Source organism: Dicentrarchus labrax, unplaced genomic scaffold, assembly GCF_905237075.1.
Source record: "Dicentrarchus labrax unplaced genomic scaffold, dlabrax2021, whole genome shotgun sequence".
NCBI lineage: Eukaryota > Metazoa > Chordata > Actinopteri > Moronidae > Dicentrarchus > Dicentrarchus labrax.
In genome coordinates this window covers 3,917,008-3,934,618 of record NW_026136704.1, presented here as the reverse complement: position 1 = coordinate 3,934,618, position 17,611 = coordinate 3,917,008, and the positions used below count along the sequence as shown (strand labels likewise).

At 40.2% G+C, this 17,611-nt stretch overlaps 2 protein-coding genes across 5 annotated transcripts; one reads left to right on the top strand and one right to left on the bottom strand.

Moving 5' to 3' along the window:
- The first annotated feature begins 624 nt into the window (after nt 1–624).
- Nucleotides 625–2,557, top strand: LOC127362372 (phospholipid scramblase 1-like). 4 transcript variants are annotated; one of them, XM_051398038.1, is made up of 3 exons: nt 625–711; nt 1,689–2,052; nt 2,170–2,557. In XM_051398038.1, exons 2-3 carry the CDS (start codon nt 1,702–1,704, stop codon nt 2,536–2,538), a joined length of 720 nt encoding a protein of 239 aa, XP_051253998.1. In that variant the 5' UTR covers nt 625–711; nt 1,689–1,701; the 3' UTR covers nt 2,539–2,557. The 4 variants fall into 4 exon arrangements, with proteins under 4 accessions (XP_051253998.1, XP_051253995.1, XP_051253996.1 ...); XM_051398036.1 differs by adding an exon at nt 1,127–1,216 and having other exon boundaries at nt 637–711; nt 1,689–2,557; XM_051398035.1 differs by having other exon boundaries at nt 1,689–2,557.
- A 2,805-nt stretch (nt 2,558–5,362) lies between these two features.
- LOC127362363 (galectin-9) lies at nt 5,363–16,910 on the bottom strand. The gene is made up of 8 exons (XM_051398021.1): nt 16,681–16,910; nt 15,072–15,160; nt 13,274–13,481; nt 12,714–12,833; nt 12,072–12,251; nt 8,972–9,060; nt 7,123–7,279; nt 5,363–5,815 (listed from the first exon to the last, which is right to left on the bottom strand). Exons 1-8 carry the CDS (start codon nt 16,714–16,716, stop codon nt 5,669–5,671), a joined length of 1,026 nt encoding a protein of 341 aa, XP_051253981.1. The 5' UTR covers nt 16,717–16,910; the 3' UTR covers nt 5,363–5,668.
- Nucleotides 16,911–17,611: the final 701 nt, after the last annotated feature.

Genomic DNA, 17,611 nt, shown 5'->3' with positions numbered 1-17,611 from the left:
ACTCTGTGTTCAGTTACAGCATACTCTATCACTTTTAATGACAAGAAAGACAGAAAAGAAATCTCAGTGGGTGCTAAAGAAGTTTCAGGCTGACTATTTCTCATAACACGAGTTCTGCACCAAATAGAGGAGGGATCAGAATGCCCCCGGGTGTGCAGTTCCCAACCTCTCTTATGTCTTCATGGGTGTCGTCACACGCTGATTGGCTCAGAGGGGAATCACCAAGCTGCTCTCCATCTTTACTGAAGAGTCAGTCCCCACCTTTGGCGTAACAGGTGATCTTAATATCCTTTAATCCACTCAGAGGAATGTTGACATGGGAAAATTAAATAGCAGCATCTGTATTCCCTGTACCATAGAACTGCGTGGGGAGTCGGGCTACAACTGATATTTGTAATTGTTAATACCATTATGAATTACTCAGTGAACATGATGACAATAGGCCTTTTTCACATCACTGAACCTATTTACACATGTGCTTTTCCAATAGTAACATGACAAAATGATAAAGTCCTGAGAGAACAGGGTCTGTTAACTCATCACAGTGAGGGAGGATCCTCAAAAGGGGCAACCTGACTCCACTCTACCTCTGCTAAAAGAACAACAACCTGTTGCTAAGGAGTTGCTAAAGCGTCGCTACAAAACATCTCACATATCACACATCTGTTGTCTAGCAAGCAGGAGACGTCGTCTTATGAAAACACACATGTGGTGGGTAGCAATTCTTATCAACATATGTAGTAGTTCTCTAGCATGCAGTGTATGAGAAATTATTTTTACTTAATGATGATGCTGCAAATGTTAGGACAGTCCAATGTTGTTATTATATACAATTCTGCACATACTATATATTTTTTGTAGGCGTCAGTGAGTACTAATGTATGTCTTTGAGTTCAAATATCTTCATTTGGGGGCTTTGTTTGAGATTTAAACAGCATTTAAAATGTGATGGCAGGAAATGAACAATCTGTGTAAAAAGTTGAATACTTCTATACTTAAAGTGTAGACTGAATCTTTCATAGTATCACTATGAGCTGTTCAACTGAGTAGAATGCTTAGATTATGTAAGTTCAAACTAATTTAACATAATTTGTGAACCTGTCCTTTGGTTTCATCTTGCTTTCAGTCTTTATGCTAGGCTAGGTTAATCCCCTCCTGAACAGGCACAAGAGTGGTATCAATCTTCTCGTCTAACTCTTGGAAAGAAACTGGATAGGTAAATGTCCCTTAATGTAAAATATATCTTTAAAGCAAACTTAAAGGACCAGGGTGTAGGATTTAGCGGCATCCAGTGGTGAAGTTACAGATTGCAACCATGCCAAACATAAATTAGTTTATTTAGGAGAAAACTACAGTGGCAACTAAACTCGAAACTGGCAATAAAAATGTATCTACAGACACCACAGGTTGTCTTCCATGGAGTCTGCCATGTTGAACCACCATGTTTCTACAGTAGCCCAGAAGTGACAATCCAAAAACTGCCTTTTGATAGAAGCATTTTATGCACATTTGGCAGCCACAGTACTTTCTACTTTTTTTTTGAAGGAGAGGGTAAAGCAAGGAAGTTGCAATCTGCAACTACGCCGCTAGATATCACTAAATCCTACACAGCGGACCTTTAACTGAGCAAAATATATATAAAAAGATACAGTGTACTCAATTATATAATTTATGTTTGGCATCAACAGGTAGATTTACATCATGGCTTATCAGGGAACTACAGGACCACTGCCTCAGGACCCAGTGTACTATGTTGGGATGCAGTCTGGTCATAATGCAGTATATTCAGCTCCAGTGGGCCACGGAGCAGCAGATCGTCCACCATACACACTGCCTACTGCTCCAATGATGATGCCCACACCTGGCCGACCTGTGGGCTGCCCACCTGGACTGGAGTACCTGACTCAGACCAGTCAGCTCCTGGTCCATCAGAGGGTTGAAATGGCTGAAATTGCTATTGGCTGGGAGATGAACAATGTTTACACAGTAAAAAATAGTATGGGGCAGCAGGTGTTTGTGGCCACAGAGGAAAATGACATCTTCACCATGCAGGCATGTGGCCCCGGTAGACCCTTCACCATTCACCTCCATGATAACATTGGACAGGAAGTCTTGACCGTGATTCGCCCCCTAAGGTGCACCATGTGTTGTTTCCCTTGCTGCCTTCAGGAGCTGGAGGTGCACAGCCCTCCTGGGAACCCCATCGGCTACGTGGAGCAGAATTGGCACCCTGGTTTGCCCAAGTTCACCATCCTGAATGAGATGAGGAGTCCCCAGCTGAAGATCAAGGGGCAATGGTGTGACTGTAGCTGCATGTCTGACGTCATCTTTGAGGTGATGTCTTTGGATGAGTCAGCTGTGGTGGGACAGATCAGTAAGCAGTGGGGTGGGTTCATGCAGGAAGGCTTCACAGATGCAGATAACTTCGGGATCTCATTTCCAATGGACCTGGATGTAAAGATAAAGGCTGTGATGGTAGGAGCCTGCTTCCTCATTGATTTCATGTTTTTTGAGAAGAAACCACGTAATCAACATTAATAAACAATTCATGACGTAAGCTTGGTATGCTGATTTACTACATCACAAAACTGAAATCTCACTGTTATCCAGGCAGCATAGGTAAAAAAAAAAGACATTCTTACCCACCCAAGTCTCAGCTGTGGATGTAAAAGATCGCCCCTTCAGGCACGATAGTCACTGCTGAAGCAAGCCATTTGCCTTGTGAGGCTAGCTAATGAACATTTTAGCTACAGATTCTCTTGGAAGCAGCTTTATGAAATGTTGAGAGGAATGTAGGTTGCATTGGACCCCGATAGACTCTCGTTCTTTGAGTGTTATCTGGATGACGGGCATGTTAAGACATCTACTCCATTTTGATCTCAACCACCAATGTAGTTGTGTAGATCACTGCCCGGTTCCCCTTGTGGGCCCAAATACTTTCATATTCCACTATGAAACTATAGAAAAAATTGGCTTTTACACTTCTTCGTAGCTTTGGGCTATAACAACAAAAATCTATTTTTTTCTTTTCAAGTGAACATAGTGTTTTAATTACGAGCCTCTACCAGTTGGTAGAGATGTTCAGTCTGCCCTTCTTTCTTTTTTTTTACTTACTAACAAAATTACAAAGAGGATACAACCTAACCTGCTGCAATCTTCCTGGAAGGAAAGGTCTGGGTCTGAAAACTGCAGAGCACCCTGGGAATTCAGTTAGAGAGATGGTTCAAACATGTTAAGTGCAACACATTTTTGTACAAGATATCACAGCTCAAAAGGTGTTCTGGTTGTGTAGACCAATAAAAGGACACTGCTCTTGCTCACTGTTGGTTTCTACCGATATGTGCTGCTACAACAGTGCACTTGTCGGACGAATGAGCAAGAACCCAATTGATTCTTTTGGCCCTCAATTTGCTGAGCCATGGTTTGTGGACCTGAGCTTCCTCCGGGTATACTGTTGTAGTCCAAGTGTCAATCTCAAGTCAGGGTAAAATGGAGCTTCAGATGGACAGGTGATTGGTGCACCATCAGCAAGTTATCGGGGCATTGTACTGGGACATTGTGGTGAAGAGGGAGCTGAGCCAGAAGGCAACAAGCTTTGGATAGGGGCTGAAAGAATGAGATTGTGGAAAATGGCCAGTCTAAAAGAGTTTCCTCTGTAAGTTGGCTGGGCTCGCCCTTACAGACAGAGTAAAGGGCTCAGACATCAAGAATGAGCTTGGAGTAGGGCCACTGCCCATTTGTGTCGAAAGAAGACAAAGAAGAGTTGGTTTGGGCATCTGATCAGGATGAGTTAATGACTTCAGTGAAATGTCCTGCAGCTCCACCAGCAGGACAGTACTATCTTACTGTATCTTCTGAAAAATCTCTGCTGTTACTCAATGTGGTGGCACAAAATGTTTTACACACATTCTTGATGCATCCTAAAGACTTCGGTGATCTCCTGACTTTCCCTCTAGCACCACCATGAGGTTGACATTTGTAGCTTTGAAGAAAATGTCTGAACGCGTCTTACTAGATGCCTTGCCATGGAATTAGAATAGAATTCATGTTCCCCTCAGCGAGAACTGTAATTACTTTGGCATCAATACTTTGGATTATGAAAAATAATTACTGCAAACCTAATGACATTCCCATCAGCCTTTAGCAAATGTTAGAATGCTAACACACTAAACTAAGATGTGTTGGCATTCATCTTAAAATCTTGCTGTGCCCCACTGTTTAGTCTTGTTTTTACATTATGATATAAAGAAATACAGGAAAATATATTTATCTAGTTGTAGTGCATTATGAGCCGAGGTGGGATGTACAGATACTTAATTCCTGTACTTAAATAGTTTCTTCCAGTATCTATACTTTACTTGAGTATTTATTTTCACACTTTTACTTCCTACATTTTTACACAAATATCTGTACTTTCTACTCCTTACACTTTCAAAACAGGCTCATTACGTTAGTTTTAATGCATTTGAGGAGAATTCTAGATTATTTTTGGCATCATTGCATGTCTTCCGAACATCCAGACCGGTGCACACATGACAGACGTAACATGATGAAACAGACAGGAGAGGAAGACAAGACACTGTTTGAAGTGTCAGTTAGCTTTGCACAGAAACAGTCGGTAGAAATGTCCTTCAGAGAAACCAAGAAAGTACTTTTGACTTTTATAGTACATTTCAGAGCCTGTACTTGCTCACTTTTACTTGAGTACTTCTACTTCTACTAGTCTTTTTTTAACAAGTATTATATTTCTACTTGAGTAAAGAATGAGTGTACTTTTGCCACCTCTGGATTTTAAGGTATTCAGATTATGTTCATAAAATGTAGGTATCAACAATCAACATATATGAAGATGGAGAAAGTGAAGCCAAAACATCTCAATCGCCCTCGGTGGCTGACTGCAATATTGGTCATAAAACCTGCTGCCTCCATGTCAGCAGATGGGACAAACTAAATAATCAAAGTACACGTCAAATACATTTTTCTAAAATATGTTTTTGGGGATTTTAGGTAGTTTCATATCACGCTGATGTATGTTCAAGTGTTAATTTATTTATTTTTTGGTTTTAATTAGCTATTTGAAGCTATAAAAAGGGGATTTCACATCATGATTGACAGCTGAGCCCTGCTCGACACTGAGTTGGCTGGGCGTATGGGCGGGACTTCAATACCTCGGCACCAACCATGATCATTACTGCCTAGACTCTGGCTCCGAGTGGGGAAAGATGGCAGAATATCCAGGATATTTTGGCTTCATTTTTGTACAGTGGAAGTATATTTGTCCATAGTATGTTAAGTAGTTGAATTGTTCCTTTTCTTGTTTAATCAGGTTCTAGTAGGAAAGAAACCATTACAATGTTGCATATTCTGTCACAGTATGTTTTAATTCAGCATTTCACTACCTTTACTACCTGTGGACAAACTTCATACTACTAAATTCAACCTGATTGAATTTAACTTTTTTAACATTTTTCCTTTAAGAAACAAAGTTTTCAGGAAATGTATAGCATGCAGTAATATAAAAATGAGAGTGGTTAACTGAATACACAGGAGAGAAACAAACAATATCTTATAAAAGTAATCGGTTATCATGAATTTGTGAATAAATGCAATGGTTGTAATTATTGAAACCATGCTATGTGTAAGATGACCAGCGACTGGTTCTGGATCTCTACACCATCACAGAGGTCAGACTGATGTCACCGTCAATCTCCAGGAGGGTAATGTGTTGGAGAGGAGTGAAACGGTGCTTAAAGGTGTGTGCCTGCATCCCATTGGCCACAATCCTGAAGGCGTTATTCTCACAACAGATGGTGAGCTGAAAGAAAAAAAGGGCCATTTTAAAATCACATATCTGAGGACCCTCCCTGATAGCGTTCTCATGCTACCACTAGGAGGCGCCAAAGTTCCACACATCGGGGCTTTAAGACACCTCAGGCTCAAGTGGGAAGTAGTGGGAAGAGGGAAGACTACTGTACTGGACTGCTGGTGACCTCAAGACCCCCCCATAATAATAATAATAATAACAACAACAATATTAACAATATCACTAGCAGTTGTATTAGTAGTAGTTTTCTAAATTAAAATGTTAATGAATATGTATGAATTTGTCACAGTATTTTGAATATTCATGTATATATTTGAGATGCCAAATAAAATCAGAATATATTATATTGCTATTATTATTATTATTATTATTATTATACCTTTCTGTGCTCTCCCATACTCACAATCATACAAAACATATGTTTCAAATAACAGCTGAAACATCCCTTCAAATTGCACTAATTGCATCATGTCACCATCATTATTACATTTATTATGACTGTCTTCATCCTTCTCGTTCTTCATATATACGAACCATTTCAAGTCACCTTGTGCGTTATTGTTTGTTTGTTTTCTCTCTTCTCTTTCACTTTTTGTTGAACTGTCTTTGTGTTTCTCCAACTACAAAACATAACGTGACTATGTCTTTACTGTTTTAGTACAGACCTTTGGGAATCATCTTCCCCGATCATTTACATTTGCTGAGATCTTTGGACGACTCCTTAAAACCCATCTCTATAGGCAAGCCTTTTTATCTATTTGTTTTTGTATTATTGCGTGTTATTGTTTGGTCTATCTGTTGTTGCTCTGTTTCATTTTGTAATTCAATCTTTTCTTCTTGTTTTATTATATTTTGTGTATGTGTGTGTGTGAAGCACTTGGTAACCATATGTTTTTAAAAATGCTTCATAAATAAAGCTTTACTTACTTAGATTTAGTGTATAGCAATGGAGCAAAAAAGAACAAAGTCAGAATTCTAAATGGACATATCTGATGGCACTGTACTATACTTTCATTTTTGCAGAATTTTTCATTTAGTCACAAATTATGCAAATAACTCAAACTGACTTTTATCTTCAGTTTTTAATTTCAGAAATGTACTATAGAATTCAGACATTAACCTTTAGATGTCGTGTGTGTGTGTGTGTGTGTGTGTGTGTGTGTGTGTGTGTGTGTGTGTGTGTGTGTGTGTGTGTGTGTGTGTGTGTCTATGTGTGTGTGTGCAAAATGATGTACTGTAATAAAATGCGAGCCTAATGTAACACTCCACTGGGTCTGGGTGAAGTATTGCATTGGTACCGTGAAAGGCTGTCCCCGATGGAAGGGCATCCCTCCGTTGCGCTCCTCGGAGCCCCACTGCTGCCCCTGCTTGGAGTTTCGAACAACAATGTTCTCGTTGAAACGTGGATTGTAATGCAGAGCGACGCCAGAGTGATGGCTGAGATTCACATTAAACCTGAGAGCAAACACAGGGGAAGTAGTGAGTACAACATGAATGCTTTCTCAGATTTAAGTCTCCACAGATAAAGGTCAGTCCATTAGTCACAGGGACAACTACTTATCCGCTGAAAACATAGCTATAATGTCAATGCAATGTAAGTGGTTGTGCAAGTAAAGTTTCCAGATGAGATTCAGTTATGTGAGATCGGTTGTGCTGGATGACTGCACAGAATTTTTATCAGTAAACCTGCATGACAGACTGTTGAGCTTGATCTAAGTAAAAATCTCAACTGAGTTGCATTATGGGAAGTGTAGGATCCAGGGTTTCTAAAGCTTTACCCAAACTAGGGACTAAAAGTCAGAATATCTTGACCTTTGCAGGTTCAATTTTTTGACTTTATCTGTCTCTGATGAATTCCCTAACTGTATTGAGGTTGCCCTTTAAAGCTGCAGTAGGTAAGTCCTATAAAAAAAACTTTTTGTCATATTTGTTGAAACTTTCACTATTTCCTGACAGTAGTACATGAGACAGATATCATTTGCATGAATCTACCAGGCCTGAATGAAAACAACAAATCAGAGTCAAGAAAGTTAGAAGACTCTTTGTTCAGGCTTGTTGAGTCTTATTCTGAGAGCCCCAAAGTGTGTGCCCTGGGAATGAGACGCAACAAAGGATTCTTGCAAATTCCTTGCAAATACAGGCAAAGGGCTGCATGGTCTCTGCAGATACAGAAACTGCAACACATGAGTGGATCATAAGTGATGATTGAGAGGAATTATGTATAATGTTGTTAAGAGTCTATACACTGTTTTTTTAGGAAAATCCTACAGAGTACGCCTTTAACTATAGAGTACCAGTATCAGATTGCTTAAGTAAATGAAATGCTGAGAAACTGACAGCTCTTCCTCTTTAAAATGAGGAAATGGGTGTCGTTTCCTGTTTGTTTCACATGACTGGCCTCTTTTCAGTCAGGCATGGTGTGAGAGGGGTAAAGCAGATCCACCAGCTTCTGACCTTTATTCAGATAAATTGCAGAGTCAGACCATCCTTATCCAACATTATGTATTCCCTGAAAGTCTGGGTAATACATTTCATTTGTTTCATAACTCACATACTACAGTTGCAGGCAAAGGGGAGGTTCAACAGTTCATGGCACCTCATTTGATGATCTGGTTTCTCTATTTAGAGTATCGTCTTGCCAAATGTTGCGTAAGTAAGGAACGCTGCTATGAACCATGCAGGGGAACACTTAAACTGAAACTTAGGTCACAAGAATGAATGAGGAAGGGTCCCACTTTAGAGAGGTTGTTCCCGTATCAGGAATTTACGTGTACACCTCATGTGACTCGCTCTCTTCCACCCACAGAAATACACAGATCTCGACTGATTTACTCAAGCAGTCCTCAGTCTTGAGGTGTAAAGTCATGTAGTTTAAACATCTCCTCCAGACATATATACAATATTTTCTGCTTCTCCTTCTACCTCATTAAAGCTTCCAGAAGCTATGAATATGCAAATGTTAAAATCAGATGTTCAATGAGCACAGAGAAACTTTCCACTTTCAGCAGATGAATGTGAAAACATGCTTCTAGTGTCAAACTCTGCACATTAAAACATCATACTGTAGGCACAAGAAGAAACAGATTTCTGACTGGAGGAGACGTTCATTTCTATAATATTGGTTTCAAAGGGAAACTGAAGTCCGACCTTGTGGCACTGGGGTGAACAGTCCCCTGGATAGTGATGGTCCTGCCAGGCTGAAGTCCACCACTGATCATGTTTTTATATGGAACAACCTGCACAGATACAGTATAGGAAAATGAATTATACAAACACACACATAATCCATTCTTGTTAAAGAGTTAAATTATAGACAAGTACAATAAAACTGCTTCTAGTTTGCCATCACATCCAGACAGTGACGTGGTTTTCCTACGAAAGAGCTAATGAAATACAGCTGCTGTGAAATCACTGAATAGAGTTTGGCCAGAAAAGCACCAAAAGTTTAAATCTGTAGAGAGCAGTTGCTGTTTGTAATTCTTGATCTGTTACAGATAAGGAAGTGTTATGCCCTATGCCGTTACAATTCCTGTCTTCTTTATCTTCTAGTCTACCCGTGGTAGACTATTGACCACAACCTCAAATTGTCTGAGAGTCACGTCTACCTCAAACCCAAAAGCTTTATAGGGGGTCATGAGGCTTTCTTAATTTTAAGTGGTGTAATGAAACTTAAAAATTATACACAGTAAGTCTATAGCTCAGCATTTTGTTCATTTCTGTGAAGAAAACTAAATGAAACTGTTATTTTTAAAGTTTAGATTATTATCTAAGATCTAAGCTTTGAACAACCACAACACAAGCTGTGTTCACTGAGCTTTCACTCTCTGCTAAACAGCCTCGTCCTGTGTTAGAAAAGTACTCAGTTAGACAATCAAAGAGTTAATGCAACAATGTTGAAGCGTCAGGGAGAAAAAACTTTGCAGGAATGCAACCTGGAGATGGTCCAGATTTGTGGGGGAAACCACATGATGGCTGACGACTTCTCTAGAAAGTAGTAATATACTGCAGAATCTAAGTTTATTCCTGAATCTACTGGAAATGTTGTAAGGCCTCTTTTCCAGGACACACACACTCACACACCAGTCCTGGGGGCTGTGTCTGAAATCTTCGTAACCGAAAACCGATAATACATTCACACTCACTTCACGCCATGATGGGTTAGCTGTGCAGAGGTCAGACAGGAGTTACAGTTTCCTCTTCTCTTTCTAGTTCTCCCTTTCATTCCCCACAATTTCTGTAACTTTATTGAAATGTGTGCCGTTTTCCCCATATGTAAACAATACTGCTCCCCCCTTATCTCTGTGCTGGCCGGCTTTTCAGTCTTCCAGTGAGGCCAACCTGAACTTTATGCCTGCATCATTTCCTGTATGTTCATTATTTTGTATGCTAACTGTTTAAAAGTATGATTGAATGAAAGTATAATTTTCTATCCAAATAAAAAAGTTTCTAACAGAAGAACTATAACACCAAAAGGCATGTATGAGGACTCATTTGAAAGTCAACATGATCTAGTTTGTGAAAATGTTCTCATTTAGTATGAACCTAAAAAACCCTCACTACATCAGTTTACACATTACTTACTGACCTATAACTCGGGACATTTCTGGTCCCATCAACAAGGGTTTGCCCAAGCTTCATGGTGGGTTGTAAGCCATTCTTGATTTTCAGGGGTGTAAGAAAACTTTGAAAATAAAATATGAAATATCCCAAAAATATTTCATATATGCCTGACTGGGTAATAGATCTAGATCATGAAATATATCTGTTAATTAGGGGTTGATCTACTTTTTTTAGGTTTGGTTTTAATTTGTTGCATAGCATTTAGTATGACATCATTAAATAGCCTCTGTCAGCACCCCCAACTCTGACTGACTTCCAGCGTCCCTGCTCTGAACTACATAATTTTTGTCGCCCTGTTCTGGGTAGTGTTCTTGAGCCCATTTCCAGATATATACTTAGAAGTTGACTGCAGCAAGAGGCCCCTTTTGCAAGGTGTGAAGGCTGAAAGATCAATGAAGAGACCTGGTCGAAGCTCAAACCACAAATTTTCTTGACCATTATCTCTGTTGCCTCATCAGCTTGCTTTACTCTAGGACCGAAGCCATAGAGGCGACATGTGAACTGTTCAGTACCATCAATGTCCCAAGAGTTCCCCACTGCAGCAAGACCAGCATGAATCTGATTCAGAAAACTTGATCGGTCGCACATCACGCGGCCCTTGTATGCATTTACAGGTGCCAGCTGCAGCTCAGTATTTAAAGTAGGGCTATGCAATATATCAAATATATTCATATACTGGAATATAAACACATGTGCGACATGGCAGATATTGTCTTATTCAATTCTCATACTGGTATCAATATCAGAACAACTCTAGTAAGCTTTTTTATTTTAGTGTTAATGTGGGACAAATTTATATAGTTATATATATACTCCCGATCACCAGAGACCAGCAACAACTAGTGTTGATGAACGGAGAGCAAGCTCACACTGTAAGGGGTGAGTGACGAGAGACAAACTGCAAAATCAAGGGGACCTGCTCAGCTGAGCTGTGTTTGTCTGCCGTCTTCAGCTGTTGTCCTCATTTTTCGGGTAAGACGAAATTAACAGGTAACAAGCCCAAAAGGTCCACTGTGTAGGATTTAGTGGCATCTAGTGGTGAAGTTGCAGATTGCAACTCACTCGCTTCACACCCTTTCCAAGTGTTGAGGGAGAAACTATGGAGGTTGTGAGAAATGTGAAAGGCTCTGTCTACAGCCAGTATTTGGCTTGTACGTTCAGGGCTACTGTAGAAACATAATGGTTCAACATGGTTAAACAGCTCATTCTAAGGTAACAAGAAATATTATCGTAACAATTTTTATATTCAGGTGATTATACACTAATGAAAACATACCTATAAATATAATATAATAATATTCCATTTCTGCCAATAGACCCGCCTCAATGCTACACACTGGAGCTTTAAAATCGAAAACACAACTCGCCAAAACTAGAAGAATTAAAGCTTTACTTTGTAACATTAACATAAAATTTCCTTCACCTTCATTGCATTGGGTAGACGCAAAAAACAGAGACAGATATCTCAAAACTTGGACAAATAAAACCAAAACTATCTACATGGCAAGTGAAAGTGAAAACTCTGTACTGTAACTGTTTGTTTCACTAGCAATGTGTGCTGCCACCAGAGCAGCTCTGGAAAATGTCTGTAGAACTGTATGGTAATTCCATGCTGCCTGATACTCACAGGCATTGCAGGAGGAAATCCAGGCTGCGGCGGGAATCCGGGCTGCGAGGGAAATCCGGGCTGTGGGGGGAATCCAGGATGTGAGGGGAATCCAGGCTGAGGTGGAAATGCAGGAGGGAAGGCAGCCTGGGTAGGAAAGGCTACTTGTGAAGCAAACGCAGGCTGAGCAGAAAATGCCGGCTGTCCAGGGAAGTAAACACAAAATTAATTATTTAATCTCATTAAAATACTCTACATATTGCAGCTGATTCCCTGTAAGAGCTTTTAAATTGATCCCTTCACCTCAACTGCTGTCTTTCAAAGTGATTTGATAAAACCTCTTTCCAGTTTCCCTGTGTGTGTGTGTGTGTGTGTGTGTGTGTGTGTCTGACTGCATTGATGGAGTGTTGGTAACCAACAGTGAATGTCCCTAATATGAGGGTGTTTTAAAGTGCCTGAGAGATACTATGTGTTTGCTCTTAGTTCGGGGTGATTTTTGTTTGTTTTTGTAATTATTATTATCATTATTTGGCATTTTGAATATTGTTTCCTCAGTACCCACATTTTTTTTATCGTGGTGAATAAAAAATGGCACGCTCATGTAAGCTTACATAAAAAGCCTTTTTCATTTCATTGCAACTTTGCTTCTGATAGCATCCTCACCACAGGGTTCTGGAAGGCAATGGAGGAAATTTCTACTTTCCCGGCGACTGAGATGGTGTCCACCTTCTGAAACGGGACACGGTGTCTGTAGTCCATAAAATGGCTACCATTGACATTAATCTGGAGAGAGAAAATATAGAATAATATTAGTGTCTCATTCCTGAGCACAGAAAAATACTTTTACATGTGCAATATAAATAAAAAAAATGAAAAAGGTGTTTGAAATGCGTTAAGATCCATTTTTTGTCAACTGTAATAATTATACTCCAACCATTCTCTCACTGCTTCCCTACTTTCCTTGAAATGAATGTGTGATCGGACTAAAGACAGAACAGCCAATGAGAAAATGACTAAACAAAATTGTAGCTCACTGAAAGGTTGAGTGTAGACAAATTTGAGAGTGCTTGAACTTGAGAGACACCAAAGAGACACAAATGTAATAGAAACAGTAAATATAGTGAAAGAAAAAAGAAAAAAGAATTGTGTACGTTTGTCAGAATGTTACTCTGACAAAAGTGAGTGGATCATTTCGGATTGTGCGAGAGGTCGACCCTACAGACCTGGTATAAATCACGGGTGATCATGATGAGCAGGCTGAAGGGAGAGCCAGCAGGGAACGGAGCATTGTGCTTCCTCTCTTCAGAGCCCCAGCTGCCATTCTGCAAGGTGTTGGCAACCACATATGGTTGACCAGAGTCATACCGTGGGTTGAAGTGGAGAGCAATGTCTGCATTGGTCCTGGACCCACACTGCAAATTCACATGCATCCTGGAGAGAGCAGAAGTGGTCATTCAAATCACTGTGTCAATGTCATTATTTTGCTTTTTATGAGAAGAATTGTGTAAAAATGCCCTCTATCCCCCAGTCAACTACTGTAACAAAATCCACTCAAATATCTCACACTTCATCTGGAATACTAAACACCCACGTTTGAAATTGTCCATTATAAAGAGGGGGAGGGGAGATGGTGGACTGGCACTGCCCAATTTCAAGTTCTGTTTTTGGTCTTTTGTACTTTTGTACCACTGCTGGTTTGGCATGACCCTAACGCCTCCGTTTCCTAGGGTGCAAGCATTAAAGTTGCAGGATATCCTTTTTGCCAATGTATCATCTAAAAAATGTCAGCTGAACTTCAGTCGAATTGTTTCCCCACCTCATCCAGACACTGGCGCACAGCCGAATCACAATGTGAGATTACTTGTAAGTGGCATACACTTTCGCTTATATTTAATGACAAAGCACTGTTAATCGGATGAAGACCTATTTCATCCTCTCACTGGACTAACAGTAACATTCATAACATAGATGATATTTATAATGACATGGCTTTGTAATCTTTTCAAGACATTTGCAGCGCATTCAATCTACCAGGTACCTCATTTTTCATTTGCAGCTGCATATGGTGTTCCATGGCAACAACCTTTGCCATTCACCCTCATTAGGAATTGTTCACTGTCCTAGGGGTATTATATCCACACTGAAACGATTCTTTCTGGAGGCTTCTTATGATATCCTACCTTTGTTTTGTTTTGTGTTTCCTCAGTACCCACATTTTTTTTTTATTGTTGTCATTAAAACATTCCCGAAATGTGGCTTTTTTTCTGTCTTGTTCAACCTGTTTTTATTGTGAGCAATGGGATTTAACCCTGTGGCTTAAACAGTTTAAGGTTTAAGGTTTTATTAGACAAATGGTTAATGAGTTAAAGCCAATTTCCCGCTAAGCCCCGCTCTTTGCAAAGACACTGGAATTGATGGCAGCCATGTTTTTTGACATGGCATGTGTGTCCCTCACTACTGTGTACAAAACAGTAGACTTCACTTCACTGTTTTTCAGTTTATGCCAATTAGCATTAAAACAACCATCACAGAGGACTTTTATGGTCCAAGAGGATTTTATTTGCAGAGCACATGAAGCTGGGCTCGTGTGTCAAATATCAAGTCAGCGTGAAGGGCATGACTTTTCCAAAATTGTGTTTTTGGGCCTTAATTCCACCCCTCCCTCCATGGACTGAACTGTTTTATCTTCCCATATTCCCCACTACTGACCCCCTCTCCACTATACCGCCACACCACTGCACACTTACCTGTACTATTTAAGCACCCACACCCTAACACATATTTACACTGTCCTACTGTATATATCTATAGTGTATTCACTTGCCTCTGTCTATACTGTACATATCTACCTATACTGTTTCTTGAGAAGCATTTGGACACTGCTACTGGGCCAGGTTTTGTGTTTGTAGCTCATGGAAGAATCTATACATGTGATTATTTTATCAAGTAAAAAAAAGAAACTTCAGACAAGACATCAGTATAAAATAAAGAAGAAAAAGCTGAAATGATGAGCAGTCTGACCTGTCGGCTCCAGGAAGGACTCGTCCACTGATGCTGATGGACTTCCCCTCCTGCAAACCACCATGGATGGATCCAGTGAAGGGGATTCTCTAGAAAGGACAGCACTTAACATATAAATAACTGCTTTTCAGTCCTTCTACTGATATACTTGGTATTGCTAGTATACTAGCAATTGGGAACATGGTTCCTACTGCATGCAATATTTTTTTCCCAGGATGGCAAAGTCATGACCTTTCCTACTCTGCCTCTGATTGGCTTACCTTGACCGTGACCAATGTCACTCCTCAACATAACCAAACCAAACCAATGAAGGCAACAAGTACTAGCCAATGAGAAGAAGAGCAGGGCGTATCATTACTTCACATTAGTTTTTTTGGTTTGGTTTTGTTGGTGAAAATTAAATTTGTGATGCCAAAAGGATCATTCACTACTACTACTACACACTAACTGCTATTGCAATCCCAGTATCTGTCAAAATAATCACAATATGATGACAATATTGTGCTGCCCTAATTTTCACTGACAGTAGTACATGAGACTACATGAGATTATCTGTCTCATGTACTGCTGCCAGGATATAGTGAAAGTTTCAATGAAAATGACAAACAGTTAATTTTATAAAAGTTACCAACTGCAACTTTAAGAGGTGTGAGAAAACTGTTTATATATAAATAATTGGTGAGGAAAATGATTTCTAAATTTTTGATTGTAAAGATGTGAACTTTGAGAGCTGAACTATAGACAGAGCCTGCACTCTGATAAACAGCCTCGTCCTGTATGAGAAAGGAAACAACCAAAGAGCTGAGAGAACAATGGCCGAGCGGCAGACAAAAGTGAAGAAGTTCCTAAGGTATCAGTTAACTCTGAACCACCCGCTTCTCCTGCCTCTGGTTGGTTACCCTGACATTCTCACCCTACCATTAACTACATTACACCACAATGCAGGCCGTGAAGGATTGCGCACATAAACAGCGTTTCCTACAGTGTGCGAGCTCTTCTGCACTAAAGCACACCAGAGAAGCCATTTTTCCTAACATTTTTAAAGCTGGTTATATATCTGGGTTAGAGGTTAATATCTTTCAAAAACACTCAACCTCCTCACAAATCATTGACATGACTGACGTGTTCTCTGTGCGCGCTCCCGTGAGCTGCGTACGTGCAACGGTCACTTTGAGCGTGCACGGTGGTGATGAAGTGAAAAAACCCTCAAATATAAATAAAGACCTCCATGTTTATTTTATTCAACTTCAGCATGAAAGCAAAACAGTTCTTTTCCAGTTTTACGCGCAACTGAAAGCTCCTCTGAGCGCGGACCCTGCGCACCCTGCGGACCCCTGGGTTCCACCACCACCACCCTTTCATCATTCTCTTCTCTCAGGAAAGCATTTCACTTTCTGCTAGATTCCCAGCCAGGAAGCAGCAGCCACATGAGGAACTCCAGATGAAATACACATACTAACACATAAAGTGTCAGAATGTCTTTAATTACTTCAGCTGCACTTTGAATACAGACAGACCTGAAGTAACGGGACCCGAGAATCCGCCCTCGCATAGCCTTTCGGGAAAATCAACACTTGTGACATAAAAGAACCGAGTTAGGCTCACTCACCGGGTTGTAGAAAGGTGACTGCTGGTTGAAAGCCATCGTCTCAGATAGTGCTGCACGTTCTGTGAGCTGCAGGAACGATTCTGGAGTCGAGACAGATGCAAAATGGAAGAATTTCTTCCTCAGATAGGTTTCGATTTCACTGTAGTGGGCGTGTTTAGATAGGCCAGCCGTTATATAGATTACAAATAGTACTGTGATTAAGGGAATGCTTTCACTTCTGTCACCCACCACTCCTTTATGTACTACTGGCCAGGAAACCACAGAACGCAAGGAAGTGAATCATCTGGGCTGTATGCTCACAGATTGTTAGTCTTAGTTGTCGGCTGTTTACTCTGCAGTAAAACTTTTGAAATACTAATAAGATGCTGGATGATAGTAGTAACAGTAACAGTAACGTCAGCTTTGAATAAATACTGTAACTCATATTAAAGGAAGTAATAAAGCAAGAGCAAAATGCATAAATATGCTGAAGTGACCACAAACCTCAAAGAAGCACAACAATTCTTATAGACTAATGAAAATAGATCTATGAATATTATATTCCATTTCTGATAATAGATGGTAAATGGACTGTACTTATATAGTGTCTTTCAACCACTCAATGCGCTGTACACTGCAGGCCACACTCACCCCATTCACACAGCAATGGCAAAGCCCATCGAACAGAAACTAATGCATTAACACACACTCATACACATCAACAGGAGGAGTTTGGGGTTCCTTATCTTGCTCAAGGACATGTACCGAGAGGAGCCGGGGATCGAACCACCAACCTTCCGATTAGTGGACGACCCGCTCTACCTCCGAGCCACAGCTGCCTATATCCTCCTAAATGTCATCAACAATTAGAGTTTCGATTCTCTGCCCGAGCCCGAGCCCAATATTTTCCGCCACTATCCAGCATTTGTGTGTTTTTTCTAATCATTACTTT